The 13,843-nt window shown below is 40.0% G+C and overlaps 2 protein-coding genes across 11 annotated transcripts; both read right to left on the bottom strand.

Moving 5' to 3' along the window:
• Positions 1–268: 268 nt before the first annotated feature.
• Positions 269–5,592, bottom strand: LOC140004283 (ATP-dependent kinase-like protein notR'). Of its 6 annotated transcripts, none has more exons than XM_072082944.1 (12): positions 5,458–5,592; positions 5,081–5,217; positions 4,942–4,985; positions 4,248–4,325; positions 3,186–3,378; positions 2,638–2,668; positions 1,929–1,987; positions 1,719–1,792; positions 1,319–1,405; positions 927–988; positions 759–787; positions 269–665 (listed from the first exon to the last, which is right to left on the bottom strand). In XM_072082944.1, the coding sequence occupies exons 1-12, from the start codon at positions 5,537–5,539 to the stop codon at positions 573–575; spliced, it is 969 nt and encodes a 322-aa protein (XP_071939045.1). In that variant the 5' UTR covers positions 5,540–5,592; the 3' UTR covers positions 269–572. The 6 variants fall into 6 exon arrangements, with proteins under 6 accessions (XP_071939045.1, XP_071939046.1, XP_071939050.1 ...); XM_072082945.1 differs by having other exon boundaries at positions 269–661; XM_072082949.1 differs by having other exon boundaries at positions 5,161–5,217; positions 5,458–5,538.
• On the bottom strand, positions 3,338–10,738 carry LOC140037798 (F-box/LRR-repeat protein 17-like). 5 transcript variants are annotated; one of them, XM_072082933.1, is made up of 14 exons: positions 9,946–10,738; positions 9,522–9,623; positions 8,937–9,081; positions 8,636–8,820; positions 8,368–8,472; positions 8,103–8,200; positions 7,788–8,008; positions 7,635–7,701; positions 7,464–7,549; positions 7,153–7,248; positions 5,411–6,880; positions 4,942–5,217; positions 4,248–4,325; positions 3,338–3,402 (listed from the first exon to the last, which is right to left on the bottom strand). In XM_072082933.1, the coding sequence occupies exons 1-11, from the start codon at positions 10,602–10,604 to the stop codon at positions 6,812–6,814; spliced, it is 1,833 nt and encodes a 610-aa protein (XP_071939034.1). In that variant the 5' UTR covers positions 10,605–10,738; the 3' UTR covers positions 3,338–3,402; positions 4,248–4,325; positions 4,942–5,217; positions 5,411–6,811. The 5 variants fall into 5 exon arrangements, with proteins under 5 accessions (XP_071939034.1, XP_071939037.1, XP_071939041.1 ...); XM_072082936.1 differs by having other exon boundaries at positions 4,248–4,985; positions 5,081–5,217; XM_072082940.1 differs by having other exon boundaries at positions 4,248–4,985; positions 5,161–5,217.
• Positions 10,739–13,843: the final 3,105 nt, after the last annotated feature.

The following is a 13,843-nucleotide window of genomic DNA, read 5'->3' as shown; positions in this document are numbered from 1 at the left end:
GAACTTGATAAGACTCGCATCAACTTAAGCTCATGCGAGTCGAGTTCGAATTCTGTGAGAAAGCATCGAGCTCAAATATCCTTCTTGCATGTCGAGTTGAGCTCGAGTATTGCCGTACTCAAGCTTGATTCGAGTGGATTACATCTCTAAATGCACTCTAGTCTATCACATGATTGCATGCTGCTATCCTTTGATTTGGGTCCCACTAATCTATCAACATAATAATAATAATAATAATTGTCTTTCTGAAAAGAAAACACAAACAGCCTTTTATAGTTGCTCGAGGAATTGCATATTTATTTAATTCGACACAATGTACTTATCGACAGCAATATGCTCGTAATAATTTGTGCATGGCCAACAACAACAACATCATCTCCCCCAAAATAAAGTGAAAACATCAAAATCAGAACTTTGCTCCTGCTTCTTCAGAAGCGATCTTCAGAAATCAGAAAGTATGCGACCTTTCGATGTGCGCTAAACAAGTACTGCTATTCTTCTGAAGTTTGCCGCCTCATCAAAAATAGACAGATTTTGAAACTTCATTTGTCCCTGTACACGGAGGCACGAGATCACCTTGAGAGGTCAACGGACTTCACGATCAGATCTGCATTATTCTTTGATTTCATAATGAGTTCGGCATTGGGTCGATCGTTGTAATCTATCTGCACAACAATTTCGTAGTAAAGAATACTCTACTCCAACAGTTACAGCAATATGAGCATCCAACAAAACTCGAACACACTTGGAACACTTACCCGCCATTTAGCAACATGAGGTGGCTTTCCTATACACAGCCACAGGAGAAGGTTTAAACTTAATCAATATGTCATCATGTCAAAGTAATCCATTTAAGCAAAAAGCATAGCCAACATAGGTTATGCAGAATACGGCGGCACAGTCAAGATACAAGGTTCTGAGAGCACCTGTTGATATGTGTCTCTGTAGAACCCGTTCCATTGCTATCTCCATGTCTACATCAACAAACCTTTGGAACACGTAGGACAGCAAAAGTTACTTCCTAGGATCCAACAAAGTTAGTATGGGACGGAAAACATTATTGAATCTCATTTTTCCGATCACATTTCACCACACATGACACATGATCACAACATTATGAGAATATATAAGAGCTCTAACCACCTGTAGTTCCTCGTATCTCCCCCAACCTAATATCGGCGATTACTAAACAAAGATTAAGGTTGAGATCTAGAGGCACGTCGTTAGCTCTCCAAGAAACTACTATAGATTAAGGAATAACACAGACATCATCATTTTCTTTACCCCTATATATGTAACAGAAGAATGCAGCCCCTACCACTTCTCATCAAATATGGTTGAAATATCCTTCCATACACTTTCTTCCAGCAGCAAATAATTACCTTCAACTATCACCACTTTGTGCCTGCAAAGAAACATTTGGAGCACCGTGTCATAGGAGACTCAGTACATTTATACAAGTGACTTGACCTAAATGTTCTACAAATATGTCACATGTTCACAGGAGAATCAATACATATAACATCAAATAACGGAACTGGAAAGTACATCATATGTGATGCACAGTAGAATGCCTGTGAAGCATGTTGAAAAGTATTTCACCCTTGACCAACCAAACACCGCTGCTTTGTGCTGACTTGCAAGTCACATGATCATATAAATATTTGCAAAATATAAGATGCAATTTCTGATGGACATGCAAAAGGAATGCAAACCACCTAACATCAACAAAGATGTCATCTTCAACAGGATCGCCAACTCCGTGGTCAAAAGATGGAGCATAAACTGATCCCTGAGGAAAAAGAAAAATTGACTAAGAGATGTGTGTGTGTGTGTGTATAATTGAAATTTGCACATAGAACAAAACAACCAGTAATGAAGAGTTATGTCATACAAGCATACATGCTGCAAAATCAATTTCTAGTTACCTGATCTCTCATAGTCTCGAGGCACCTTAGAAGCAGTGCAGGGTCAAAAGTCCATGGAGCTGATAAACAAATCAATAGATAAAAGGTTATAGCAATAAAAAAACTAATTTCTTTCTTTTTTTGGGGGGGGGGGGGGGGGGGGGGGGGAGGGGGGAAGGTTGTGGAGGGGGAATGGGAAAAGTACTAATGTTCATTTCACTATTATTTTAAGGCAAAAACAAGACAACGCAACCAAATGCTGCTTCCATCGACGAACTGATCACCACTTCCAATCTTGTTTCAAATGCAATCATTGTGAACGAAATCTTTTCATGTCAAGAAGATGGTTGAATATCCTTAATTTAACTCAACTATATTTCATTAAGTATGACTCCTTATTCAGAATTTAGCACGTCCACGAACACAGTTTTGGCATGACATCACTTTTGCATGTACTCGAGTGTGCTTCTGGCTAAAATCAAGTTCATATGATGATATTTTCCCGTATTACTTTAAGAGATGACATCATTCACCATGAAACAAAGATGGATCCATCTGATACTGGGAAGTTAAACACAAAAATAATAATGAAATAAGAGCATGATATTGAACTAGAGTTGAGAGATGGAGAACCGTGTCCTTTGAAATCTAAAAGGCTACTGCTTATCAAAACTTGTGTTTGACATTATGTTATCAACACTTCAGCACATTATGAGAGCACAAACCTCACCTCCCCTTCTTGCATGGGCTTTCTCTGGATCCTAACAAGAAAAATCAGCAATCAGATAATCAGAATTTATCAAATTCAAGAATTTTTTGATAGATGAATGGCTACTACCCTGTGCAGCAGAAATGCCATGAAAAACAGAACTATTATGCCATGAAAACCAGAATTTGTGGCAGCCATTTTCAATAATATCTTGTTTAGGTAACATCTAATTGTATGCAATGCAGAATACATATTTTATTGGAAAAGTGTCATCCTCCAGAGCATCTTTCTTCCGACCTAGTCTTGAACATCTCTCACCAATATAAGTGCCTTTTAAAGAAAAACTAGGGTAATGTTTACCTACACTAGTATAGATGTAAATCCAACTATTGTGAAGTGAAATAATAATTAAAATCCAATGGCTCATTTTATTTCGAACAGGTTCTAGACTCAGATTTTAAAATTATACATGTGAACAGATATTTTTAAAATCTGAAAGCCAATCTGCATAACAATGTGAAGGAAATGATATTATTCATAAAAACTAAAGGGTATTATTCAAGTTTGACCTCCATTGCATCAAGCTGGTGCTGATAAAGGTGGAAACCGTCCATGGGAAGAACGATAGCTGCTTCTGAAGGATCAACTTGAGAATCAAAGGAAATGCATTTCTGAGGCCATAACGCGTTGATACGTCGAGCCACCTCAGAAGCAAGAGTAGTTTTCCCAGCACCTGGGGGACCAGCCAGACCAACTATGTGCCTGCAGAGTTGAGCTGATTAATCTCTACAGAGAGAAGATTGTAAGTTGAGTAATCAGATGGATAACAAAGCAAAAGAAGTTACCATCAGCAATAAAAACGAACAAAGGCCTAGATTCAGTTGTAATTAGGTGAGCAGCTTTTGGTATTTGCAGTATAAATTGCATGCCATACAGGGGACAGAGAGGGACATGATAAGGTAAAGAAATGGAGTTTAAACACATTAAAAGTTTGTAAAGTGCGGAAGAGCTCAGGTTCTTCAAAAAATGAAGCCAGAAACCATTCCAAGGACCTTGGTCTGGAATTTTTTCATATCTGTTCAGTCAAGTCACTCTCTTTAGTATTCATGAGAAGAATATTAATTGCACCCAATCATAACAATATTCTAGTAGAAAGCATGTAAATCTTTCTTTTATGCCCTATAAGGTTTCTACAGATTTCTGTGAGGGGGAGATGCTCCATAACAGAGAAAAAGTAACAATATTAGGATTAGGGAAAGGAAAAGGCTACACTCTCTTTTGATGCTAGGAATAGATGTTATGGCATAGACAGATGAGGTGTCTAGTAAACAGAAATTGCCAAAACTGAAGTTTGATTACTACCAAAATCCATACATATTCAACCATGTGTACACCGGGAAAATTCATCCGTAGCATTCACCTTGTTAACTAATACACTAGCCCCAACATGATAGGCTCAAATAATGGAAAAAGCTTCCTTGCAAAGGCAATGCTTCTCACAGGAAAGCCCTCCCAGATAATGCAGTTTGATTTTCAGAGTTTTTCTCTGATCATGTATATGTCGATTAGGAATGTTAAAATATCAAAGGCTGCAGAACACCACTGGCCTTATTAAAAAAGATGGAACTCACTTGTAGTTGGAAGTTGAAGCTGCTGCAGCAGTGGGAACAAGACGTTCAGCTAAAGCATCATATATGTCCTCCATGCACCTGAATGAGATCACAAAAGTGTAGGGTTAGGGAATGCTTATATGCATACAGAGATATGAGTGCAGTCACTGTAGTACAATTTACCACCCACAATATTCAATAGCAGCAAGCTGTTTGCATACCAGTCACACACACACATCTGTTATACTAAACTAGCAACTTCCGAAGAAAAATGGCAATAGATTTTCCAGTAAGATGTAGGGAGAGCCACTAAATTCCCAGACCTACAATGACTCTTTTAGTATCTATTCATTTATTACACACATTAACTGATAATCCTAAAGCCATGATTACATGATGGCAGTTCAAATACGGAGAAACTCGACAAGAATCAGTGTCACCTTCTGCAACTGGAATTCAACTATTCTTGTCACATGGAATTAAGTTTCTAATATTAAATTTTGCAGGTTTTAGTTTATCATTTATGATATCAAGCAGCTTATAAGATGGGAATTAAATTTCACACATGAAAGTAAGGTGGAACTTTCAAGTTTCAAAAGGAGTTACAAGATTCCTGGCAAAAATGGAAGGACCAGGCTGATGACAGTATCTTAAAAGTACCAGACACTAAAAACATTACAGTTCCACACAATTATAATGCAATATTTAACCATACGCAGCCTCTATGACAGGAGTCTCCCTCTGTTTGCCACAGAAAACCTGAAAAAGGAAATGACATTTTATGGATCAACTTTAAGGTAGCAATAATATCAGGTAACTCAGGCACGCTAGCAAGCAACTAAGAATAGTCTGGCCTGAAAATGAGCTTTCTTGTGAATTTGGAGTCCAGTTTGATGAAAGAGCAGAGAATAGTTTCTGCTAAGTGCAGGCAAACCTGATACATAACCTCGATCGAAATAATTAAAGTTTGTCTTCTTCAACAGCAGTCCCTCTGCACAATCAGGAGCAAGCCTAGTCATCACCAAGAACAAGAGTCGTGTCCGGAAAAAATTTATCAAGAAAGCATTACCAGAAGCACATTGCACGAAAAGTAGCAGTAGTAGTAGTATTTACTAAAATCGAATAGAATTAACTCCAAGATTCTGTAGACATATTGTAGCTTAAAATTTAATGGGTAGACATACATATGATAATTGCATATAATAACAAAGAGGCCGTTGCGGAGAAGGACCTGAGGGCGAAGGTGGACAGAATTGTTGGGTACCGGTCCTTGTACCAAACATATACCAAGAAGCAGAAGCAGCTATCTCCATTTTCCCCCCAACTCCACTTCCAAGTTCCAACTCAATTGCATAGAGATTGCAGTCGCCACCCCAATCTAGTCCGATTGATTCTTTATAAATCTGTCGGACAACGCTCCATATCTACCAAATTTCGTCACGATTCTGCGTCTCATGCAAAATAGTCACTCATGTATTGTTCTAGCTGTCCCTCTCTCTTCCCAACTCCAATTCAGAACTTATAATACACCATATAGAAGAACCCGCATTCGCCCAACATGCCGCCTTAAAAATGGCTACTGGGCCAATTCCGGACTTTCATCTAAAAGCGCTGTTGATATTTGACACGAAGTACCCAGAACCATGAAATCGCTCTGTCTTTTTCCTCTGTCTTCATCAAACTACCAAATGGTTCTATGTTAATAGACACATCTGTACATGGGCAACTGATTCTTGCAGAATTAGAGTCCGGGATGCATGTGTTTGCCCCACTCCAAAGTAAAATTATCGGCCCCAATTTGGGGTTGCAGAAACTTTTCTAGGCCCGATTTCAAAGTGGAATACTGTCGGCCCGCCCGCTTCAAAGTTAGCAGCTGGGGCCTTGAATCCATAGTGTCACTAAACCCGTAGAGACACGTAAAAAACTAACTAATTCAAATTTTTGTCGGGTGCCTATGAGGCTGCTATTACTAGTTTATTGCTCCAGGCCCAACCGTCCCACAGCGGAGCATTAAGAGATGGTTTCAGAGAGTGTAGTTTTCTTTGAATGCCAATTTGACGTCCAGCACGACGACGTCTTGCTTAAAGCTTCGAGGAACAGCAACGCACTGTTTGGAGGCATCCTCAGATGGATGGAGGCCTTTCCTCCAATATTATTGTAAATCTTTTAGAAAAAGGTACATCGGCATTTTTTATAAAAGTCACTTCTACTACATTCAAGCTGCATAAAAGTGCTTGGCTCATTGACGTCAAACTTTAGTCGATATATGTGGATCAGAAAACTTGAAGGCTGATGTTGTGTTTCTGAATATAACATGCATAAACTTATTAGTAGATTTATTCGAAAATGGGCAGGAATAACCTGCAATAGTGTCCATAACCGTGTCTGTACCTTTCCCTAACATTTTTGAGATCCAACAATTCAACTGTTTTAATGAGAAAAAATTACAGCAAGGCTTTGGCCTCTAGCGCCTGTACGAGCCCAGTTACAGATCGTTTGGACGCTTGGCCAACATGCCATCTTAATTTGACAACAAAACAAGAATGATTCCAGTCTTGAGTTTAAACAATTCCCAGTTGAAGTACTCATGAGTTCAGAAACACAGTACAGTGACGTTTTGAGGCCCTCTTCCAAATTTTCTCATCCCCGGATGGCTGAAAAAGAACACAGGCATGTGAATGACAAAGCTTGAATGGTGTTCTAGGTGATTTAGAGAAAGTAGAAGCTTGGAATCTCAATTGTCATATAATGAAACCTAAAAGGAACAGAAGACTGCACGCAAAGCCATTTTATTCCCCAAATTTAGCATTTTACACGCAGTAAACAGCATTGCAGCACTTGGAAATGAAATTCTTTTTTTTACCGTGTTCATAGACTTTTTAAGGATCATAATAGCAAAGCCACGCAGGGAAGGCAGTGACATTACCTTCGGGCTAAAATGTGGTGCTTGAACCCTTTTCGAGCCATCAGGTAAGCGCTTGCAGGGTACAAGACTATCTACAGCTGTATAATCACTGCACATCTACAGCAGAAAAAAAGCCAACATAACTCTTTAGAATTGGTAAGAATAATGAAAACGAGAGGCAAACAGGAACCTATGCATTTCGGTGAATCGTCTGACAGTCTAACTATCCAGAACAGTATGTTAAGCGGACATAAAATGTTAGCAGACTGCATTTGTAACTAATTCAGAACAGGCTTGAATTATTTAAGAAAGACTGCCAAGTACTTTCTTACTTGACTCTGTATGGTATCAACCAGCATATCTTGGCAGCCAGTTGCATGCACACTTTCCAAATTCGGGCACTGAAGTAGCAACCTCTCTGCATTAAAGAAACTATGATTTCTAAAATTACAGTTAAAGATGAATCACAATTGTTGATCAAACAGAAAGATCAGAATACACACCTGGATGCAAATTTTTACAACAATTAAGGTTCAAATCATTAAGTTCTGGGCAATTCAAATGCAATGCCTGCATTAGACTTCCATATGTTCAGTACCTAACCGTGAAACTATATCAAGAAAACACAACAAACTCATTAGATTAGAAAATCTCACATCCAAACCAGAACAACCCCATAAGCTAAGTTTTTTCAACCGGCTGTGCTTGATAATTAGCTTCTGATAAATAATATGCATAGTGTTGTTTAATGTTTTCTGTAAATTGCCTTCATTTCTCTCTAAACTGGATGAACCTTTAGAATTTGGATCACATATGCTCATTCCACAGTCCATTAGTTCCAGAAGTGGCAACTGAGCTGCAGCAAACTGGATCCCACCTTTAAGTTCCAGATAGCATGGATAAAAGATTTAGGAAAACATAATTATAGGATATACAACACAAATTTGGGATCATATGGAAACTGAAGCTACTTGATGTAATATTTGGACAAAGAGCAAGAAGAAGTCGAGACAATGTTTCTGGGAAGACATTGCATATCATTCCGATGCCACTATCACTGATGCCAGACCTGAAATCAGAAAGTTAACACAAGGAAACACAAATCAATCTTAACACCAAGTATCTAAATTTATATCAACAATTTGCATCAAACCCCAAAAGCAAATAGAGGTCTATAACATATGTGCATCATTGAGTCAATTGAGAAATAGCAAGCCAGAGTACATTATTACTAACCCACTCAGATCAAGCAATTCCAGATTTGAGTAGCTTGAAGCAATTGCTGCAACTGATGCATCAGTTATTTCTGACCCAAGCACAAGTGAAAGCATCCGCAATCCCCTGAAGATTCAGACAGTTCTTTAAACTTCGTTAGTTTGTACTTGAATTTATATTCCACAAGATGAAGATGCAAGTGTTACTGAGCCAAATTTAACCAAAAAAAAAAGGGCCTGAATGATGAGGAAAACAAAAAAGTTATCCATGAGGAAAGCAGGCCAGAAACCTCAAGTTCGCATCAATGAGAGCAAGCACAACAGTATGGGAGAGTCGAAGTGAGGCAATGTGAATGTTTTCTAGCCTCGGGCAGGTTCTTCCTAAACTACTGACCATGGTAGTTAGATCAGTGCTGTCATTCTCTTGGCGAGAGAAATTCAAGGAAATCTCTGTCAGATTAGGACAACTGAATACCTGAACAAAGTACAACATTCCAATGTGGAACAGACATATTAATACACATCAAATACTAAGGTAACATTTATGTAATTATCAACCTAAATGTGGAGATAAAGCCAGAAAGTTATTACAATCTTAGCGAGACATTGGAGATCTGAAAGCCAAATGGTTGACAGACTGGTTGAACATAGAACAAGACCACCAAGATTAGAGCAACCTTCCATCTTGATACTGGTAAGACATCTTTTATCGGCAACAAAGCGACCCAGCTCATCCCTGAACAAGGATCATATCATTTGAGTTCATTTGTCTCCCAATCAAACCCCCTCTGTTGGGGTAAGTGCAACAGTAAAAGTCATATATAGGTCATCAATTGGATCTGAGGTTTTGACATGAAACAACAATACTCTAAATGATAAAATACAGGGAAGGCCAATATTCAGTGCACAGGGAATAAATCGGTTGCCATTTGCGATACAGCACCAAAACAAGGGATCAGAAAGATGAATAAAATTCCAAGAAATCAGATATAGTAGAATAAAACTATGCATTTGAGCAAGAGGCCTCATTAAATCAAGGATCAGAAAATTAATGCACAGCCACTAGCCCAGAGCTAACATTCCTGTGATCAAACAACTGCTTAAAAGGTAGAAAATTTCCTTAGTACTGATAAAAACAAGGAATTAGCATGTACCAAAAGCGGTAAGCTACATTACCCCGTAATCCGATTAATTGATGTATCGGTTGTAAAGATCTCCATGGTTTCCAAATTAGGGCACGAGAATGCAATGCAGGCAAGCATTGTGGCATCCACATCACTGTAACAGCATAAACAAAAACAAGGACCCACTGAACAACAGCCAAACTTAAATTAATATTCACGCATTTTATCTGAAAAATCTGGTTGAAATTATATATGTAACATTAGATCCAGCAATTACAGGTCGAAAACCAGTTTGCACATTGCTTAGCCACATTTAATTCATGTCAAGTATCTTATAGCAGTCATTTGTCTTGAGATCATCTTGGGAAATCTTTTATCAAACAGTTAAAAATTATTTTGTAATTCTCCTGTACAAGTGATGTGCTTGATGAATCCATAGATCTGGTTCTTGTTTACTTATATCCGAAAGTCCTAACCTTTCCATTCTAAGTGAGAGTCTAACAAGTCCAGGACACTTGTGCAACACCGATCCCACGAATCCAATTTGGGCCTTAGCTGGAACCCTAAGCCTCAGCTCCTCCGCCGCACGCCAAAGCCGCTTACTCGTGTCCCTCCATCCTTTGCAAACCCTGGCAGCCGACAACAGTGCAGGAGGCGGAAGCCTCCTCAACACCTCCCACAGACAGCTCATCGGCAGCTTCCCGGACCCGGCAAGATCCGGTTCGGGCTCCAGCTCCAGAAGCTCCTCCTCCTCCTCCTGGTGCTCTTCCTCATCCTCTCCCTCGTCTTGCGAGTCCCTCGCATCAATATCATCGTCGAAGGAGAGAGCTCGCCGGAGGTTGGAGAAATGCTGGCGATGAGGAGGGGGAGGGGGAGGACGGGCAGTGGAGAGAGGAGAAGGGATAGCGACGGAGGAGGCGGCTGAGTCAGTTGAGGGCGTGGCGGTGGGAGTAGTGGTGGTGGCGTTTTTGGGTATATGACAAGAATGCCCTTTCTTAGGGAGGCCACAGCGGCCGCAGTTATAGCTGCCCCGCTTTTTCCCGCCACGCTGAACTTCTTGGAATGTTTCGGAGACGGGGGTGGCGGCTCCTCCGCCGGGAGCGGGAGTGACGGGATGGGGCAGAGGGCCGCGCATTCTCGTGGTTTTTTTTTTTTTTTTTGGCGGATGGTCACCTAAACATCAGACAAATTGCGGACAGAGAATTTTATGCGTATGTGTTAATTACACTGGAGAAAGATGAATGGGTGGGAGTTTTTGGGGTTGAGGGGGTGGGGGGGGGAGGGGGGGAAAAGAAGAGGGGAGCGGCGAAGAAATAAGGAAATGGCGCGGTTGCGGTCGGAAAGGCGCGGGAGTTTTGGGCAGATTTGGCGCCTTTTGTATTTCAAGTTTTATTTTTTTGAGGAGCGTTTTCTGCTCGCACTAGTCTGGTCTAGCAGTCTGCATGCACCTGGCTTTGGAGTTTTGGGGGGAAAAAGAAGGAAAAATCCACGTGGGTAATCTTTGACTGAACATGGAAACTGCCGGCTTTTGCAATTGCTCGCTGCGTCTTAATTTCGCTTGCCCTTGTCTTTAGTATATCTTTTTAGGAGGGCTAATGACTACAGATCGAACTATCCAATTTATACAGCATGATGGTTGGTTGGGATCAATTTCAGTAATGCATTTCATCCAGCAATAAAACTACATCCGAACTATAGAGTTATGATACAATCAAATTCCAATTAACAAAATGTTGGATTGATTCATACTGGGTTATTAATCATTTGTGTTTAATTCTTTATTTTTTGCTGACGAAGACGAACCAAATCTGTAAAGGAAATGCCAAATTTTGGATAGACCCGCTCTTCACAAACCCTGGCCAAAAGTTGATAAAATAGTATGATACAGTGGGTGTCATTTGGTCTATGAAGATTGGACCTATCTAAGCGTGAGTTTAAACCCTTAACCATCATCTGATGTTGGAGAAACGGACATAAAATTAACTCATTTGACTAATATATTGCATCCTGACCCGATTAGTTTTACTATTCTCTCGTCTTAATTAGCTCAATTTCAACCTTTCTCGGTATGTTGCTGCGTAAAATTGATAGTGGTACAACTTATGGTTATAAACTGTGGATTTGCTTGTTTAGGAAAGCCCAAAAATATGGTTGCGCTTGTAATTCGTCAGTCAACCATATTTAGTCATCGCATGACATATATTTTTGGTTATATGAAACTTTAATGCTGTAATTATAATGCATTTTATATAAATATTCGAAAATACAAATTTAATGTCCCAATTCATGCGTCTTCATCCAAGTCGGCAGTTAGTGCGGGGGAAACACATGGTATGAACACGCGGCAGTCCACTTGCACGATCTCTTCTCCTCGCCCTAAAATTGCTCATGGAAGGGAGTGGGGAAAAAAAATGGTGCGCCGCAATTAGGTTATATTTGGAGTTGCACCACAGTTAGCATCCAAAGTTAACTAAGACCTATGGGCTTGTTTGGAAGTGAAGTCTTTGGACTAATTTTTTAGCTACTAGTTTTTTAATAACTTTTGTTACAGGAATCTCAAAAAATTTTTACCTACACACTTTAAAGTAATACACAAAAAATTTTCCCTTCAACTTTTCTTCTTCTTTTTCCTCCCCTGCCCAAGCGGCCACCACCGCTTCCGGAGCCGGTAATTATTCCGGCCAACTTTTGCCGGCCTTCCTCTCTTTTTTTTTTTCTCTCCCTTCCCTCCCTTTTTGATCGATATGTTGGTTTCCAAAATCTCTTTTTTCTTTTTTTTTTCTTTCTCCCTCCCCCCTCTCCTCTTTCCCTCTGCCTTTCCCCGCCATCTTCCCCCTTTGTCCACCGCCATCTCCTCCCCTCATCACCAGTGCACGCCGCCACCTCGGCGCACGTCTCTCTCCTCTCGGGCGATTCTCGATCTCCGCGGCCGGACACCGCTGCCCACGGCAGCACGACACCACAGCCCTTCTCTCTCCCTCGCAACACCGACGAAGCCACTACCACCTCGCGCGACTCCAGCCCAATCGCCGCCTATCGCTCACGCCACGCCCCCTGGTTCCACCGTGCGCCGCCGTTCCTCCTTGGCCGCGACCCAAAGCCCTCGCGTGTTCTCTCTCCTCTTCGCAACTCCCACCTCGCCGTCGTTCCTCTTAGCTCCCTCCACCACAGCACAGGAGTGGGGAAGAGGGGTTGCGGGGCAGAGGGGTGGGGGGCAGAGGGAAAAGGAGGGGGAGCTTTTGCAGTGGTTGCGGGGTTGAGGGAGAAGGCAGGGGGAAGGGGGTAGCTGGGGAAAAGAAGAAGAAGAAGAAAGAACAAGGAAAGAAAGAAAAAGAAAAAGAAAGAGAAAGAGAAAAGGAAAGAAAAAAAGAAATGGAAAAAAAATTTCACCTTACAAAAACTTCTACAAAATTTTTCTACTTACAAAAATTTCTACAAAATTTTTTCAAAAATTTCTACAGTGCACTACAGTAAAGTTGTAGAAGTTTTAGACAAACTCCCAAAAAACTCAGGTTCCAAACAGGCCCTATATCTATATACATTCGAGGAGGTGTTTTTAACAACAAGTCTCCACATAACTTCGAACCCCTCAATTTCCACTTGGGATCCTCAGTAACATTTATTCTATGCCAATCCAATGCCACCTATAATATTGTGCTAAGTGTCCTGTTATTATTTACACTTGTATTAAACCAAACCAAGTTGAATTATTAGAAAATTAAAGTGTAAATAATAACAGGACACTTGACGCAATATTATAGGTGGCATTGGATTGGCATAAAGAAACATGTCACCGAGGATCCCAAATGCTCAATTTCGGCCATGTTTTGATTGTTTGTTTCCGTCGAAAAATATTGTCGTTTTTCGTGATCACATTTCCCTATCACTTTTTTCCCTCACATATATCAAATCGTTACAGTAATTTTTCCATGAAAAATGACAGAAAATGCAATCCAAACACAATCTTCCTACCATTTTATATTTAATTTATTTCATAAAATGCATAATGTCCACACTTGAAACATATTACTATATTTTTATCACATAAGAATTTCACTCCAACTAACACTCCACTCTTCACATACCTTCCCATTTCAGTTAATATTTCTCCAATTAGCAATTCCACTTCTATTAAACCTCCTCCAACCTAATAATGAAAGATAACAACGTAATTTTACCAAAAATCACAATTTACCATCTCTTTCAACTTCTTTCTGGTATCGCTCTCTTTCAACTTTCTTCTAATATTGATCTTAACTCTCAACTTAATTTTCACCATAGAACATGCCCCCTACAAATATTTTTACCAATGCCTAAATTTTAAACTCGCCAGATTGCAAATGAGAAAACATTTGCAGTTACACCTATGATAAA

This window comes from Coffea arabica, chromosome 1c, assembly GCF_036785885.1.
Source record: "Coffea arabica cultivar ET-39 chromosome 1c, Coffea Arabica ET-39 HiFi, whole genome shotgun sequence".
Taxonomy (NCBI): domain Eukaryota; kingdom Viridiplantae; phylum Streptophyta; class Magnoliopsida; order Gentianales; family Rubiaceae; genus Coffea; species Coffea arabica.
The sequence above is the reverse complement of the archived record's forward strand: the minus strand, read 5'-3'. Positions and strand labels throughout refer to the sequence as shown.

What these genes read in the sequence shown, in the direction of transcription:
- LOC140037798 (XM_072082925.1), bottom strand. Translation starts at nt 10,604, where the DNA reads ATGCGCGGCCCTCTGCCCCATCCCGTCACTCCCGCTCCCGGCGGAGGA. An exon ending in TTGTCCAAATATTACATCAA is followed by an intron (nt 8,009 to 8,102) that starts GTAGCTTCAGTT and finishes TGGAACTTAAAG; the next exon opens with GTGGGATCCAGTTTGCTGCA. An exon ending in TTGATACCATACAGAGTCAA is followed by an intron (nt 7,249 to 7,463) that starts GTAAGAAAGTAC and finishes TTTCTGCTGTAG; the next exon opens with ATGTGCAGTGATTATACAGC.
- LOC140004283 (XM_072082944.1), bottom strand. Translation starts at nt 5,539, where the DNA reads ATGGAGATAGCTGCTTCTGCTTCTTGGTATATGTTTGGTACAAGGACC. An exon ending in GCTTCAACTTCCAACTACAA is followed by an intron (nt 3,379 to 4,247) that starts GTGAGTTCCATC and finishes TCAACTCTGCAG; the next exon opens with GCACATAGTTGGTCTGGCTG. An exon ending in CTCATGTTGCTAAATGGCGG is followed by an intron (nt 666 to 758) that starts GTAAGTGTTCCA and finishes ATTGTTGTGCAG; the next exon opens with ATAGATTACAACGATCGACC.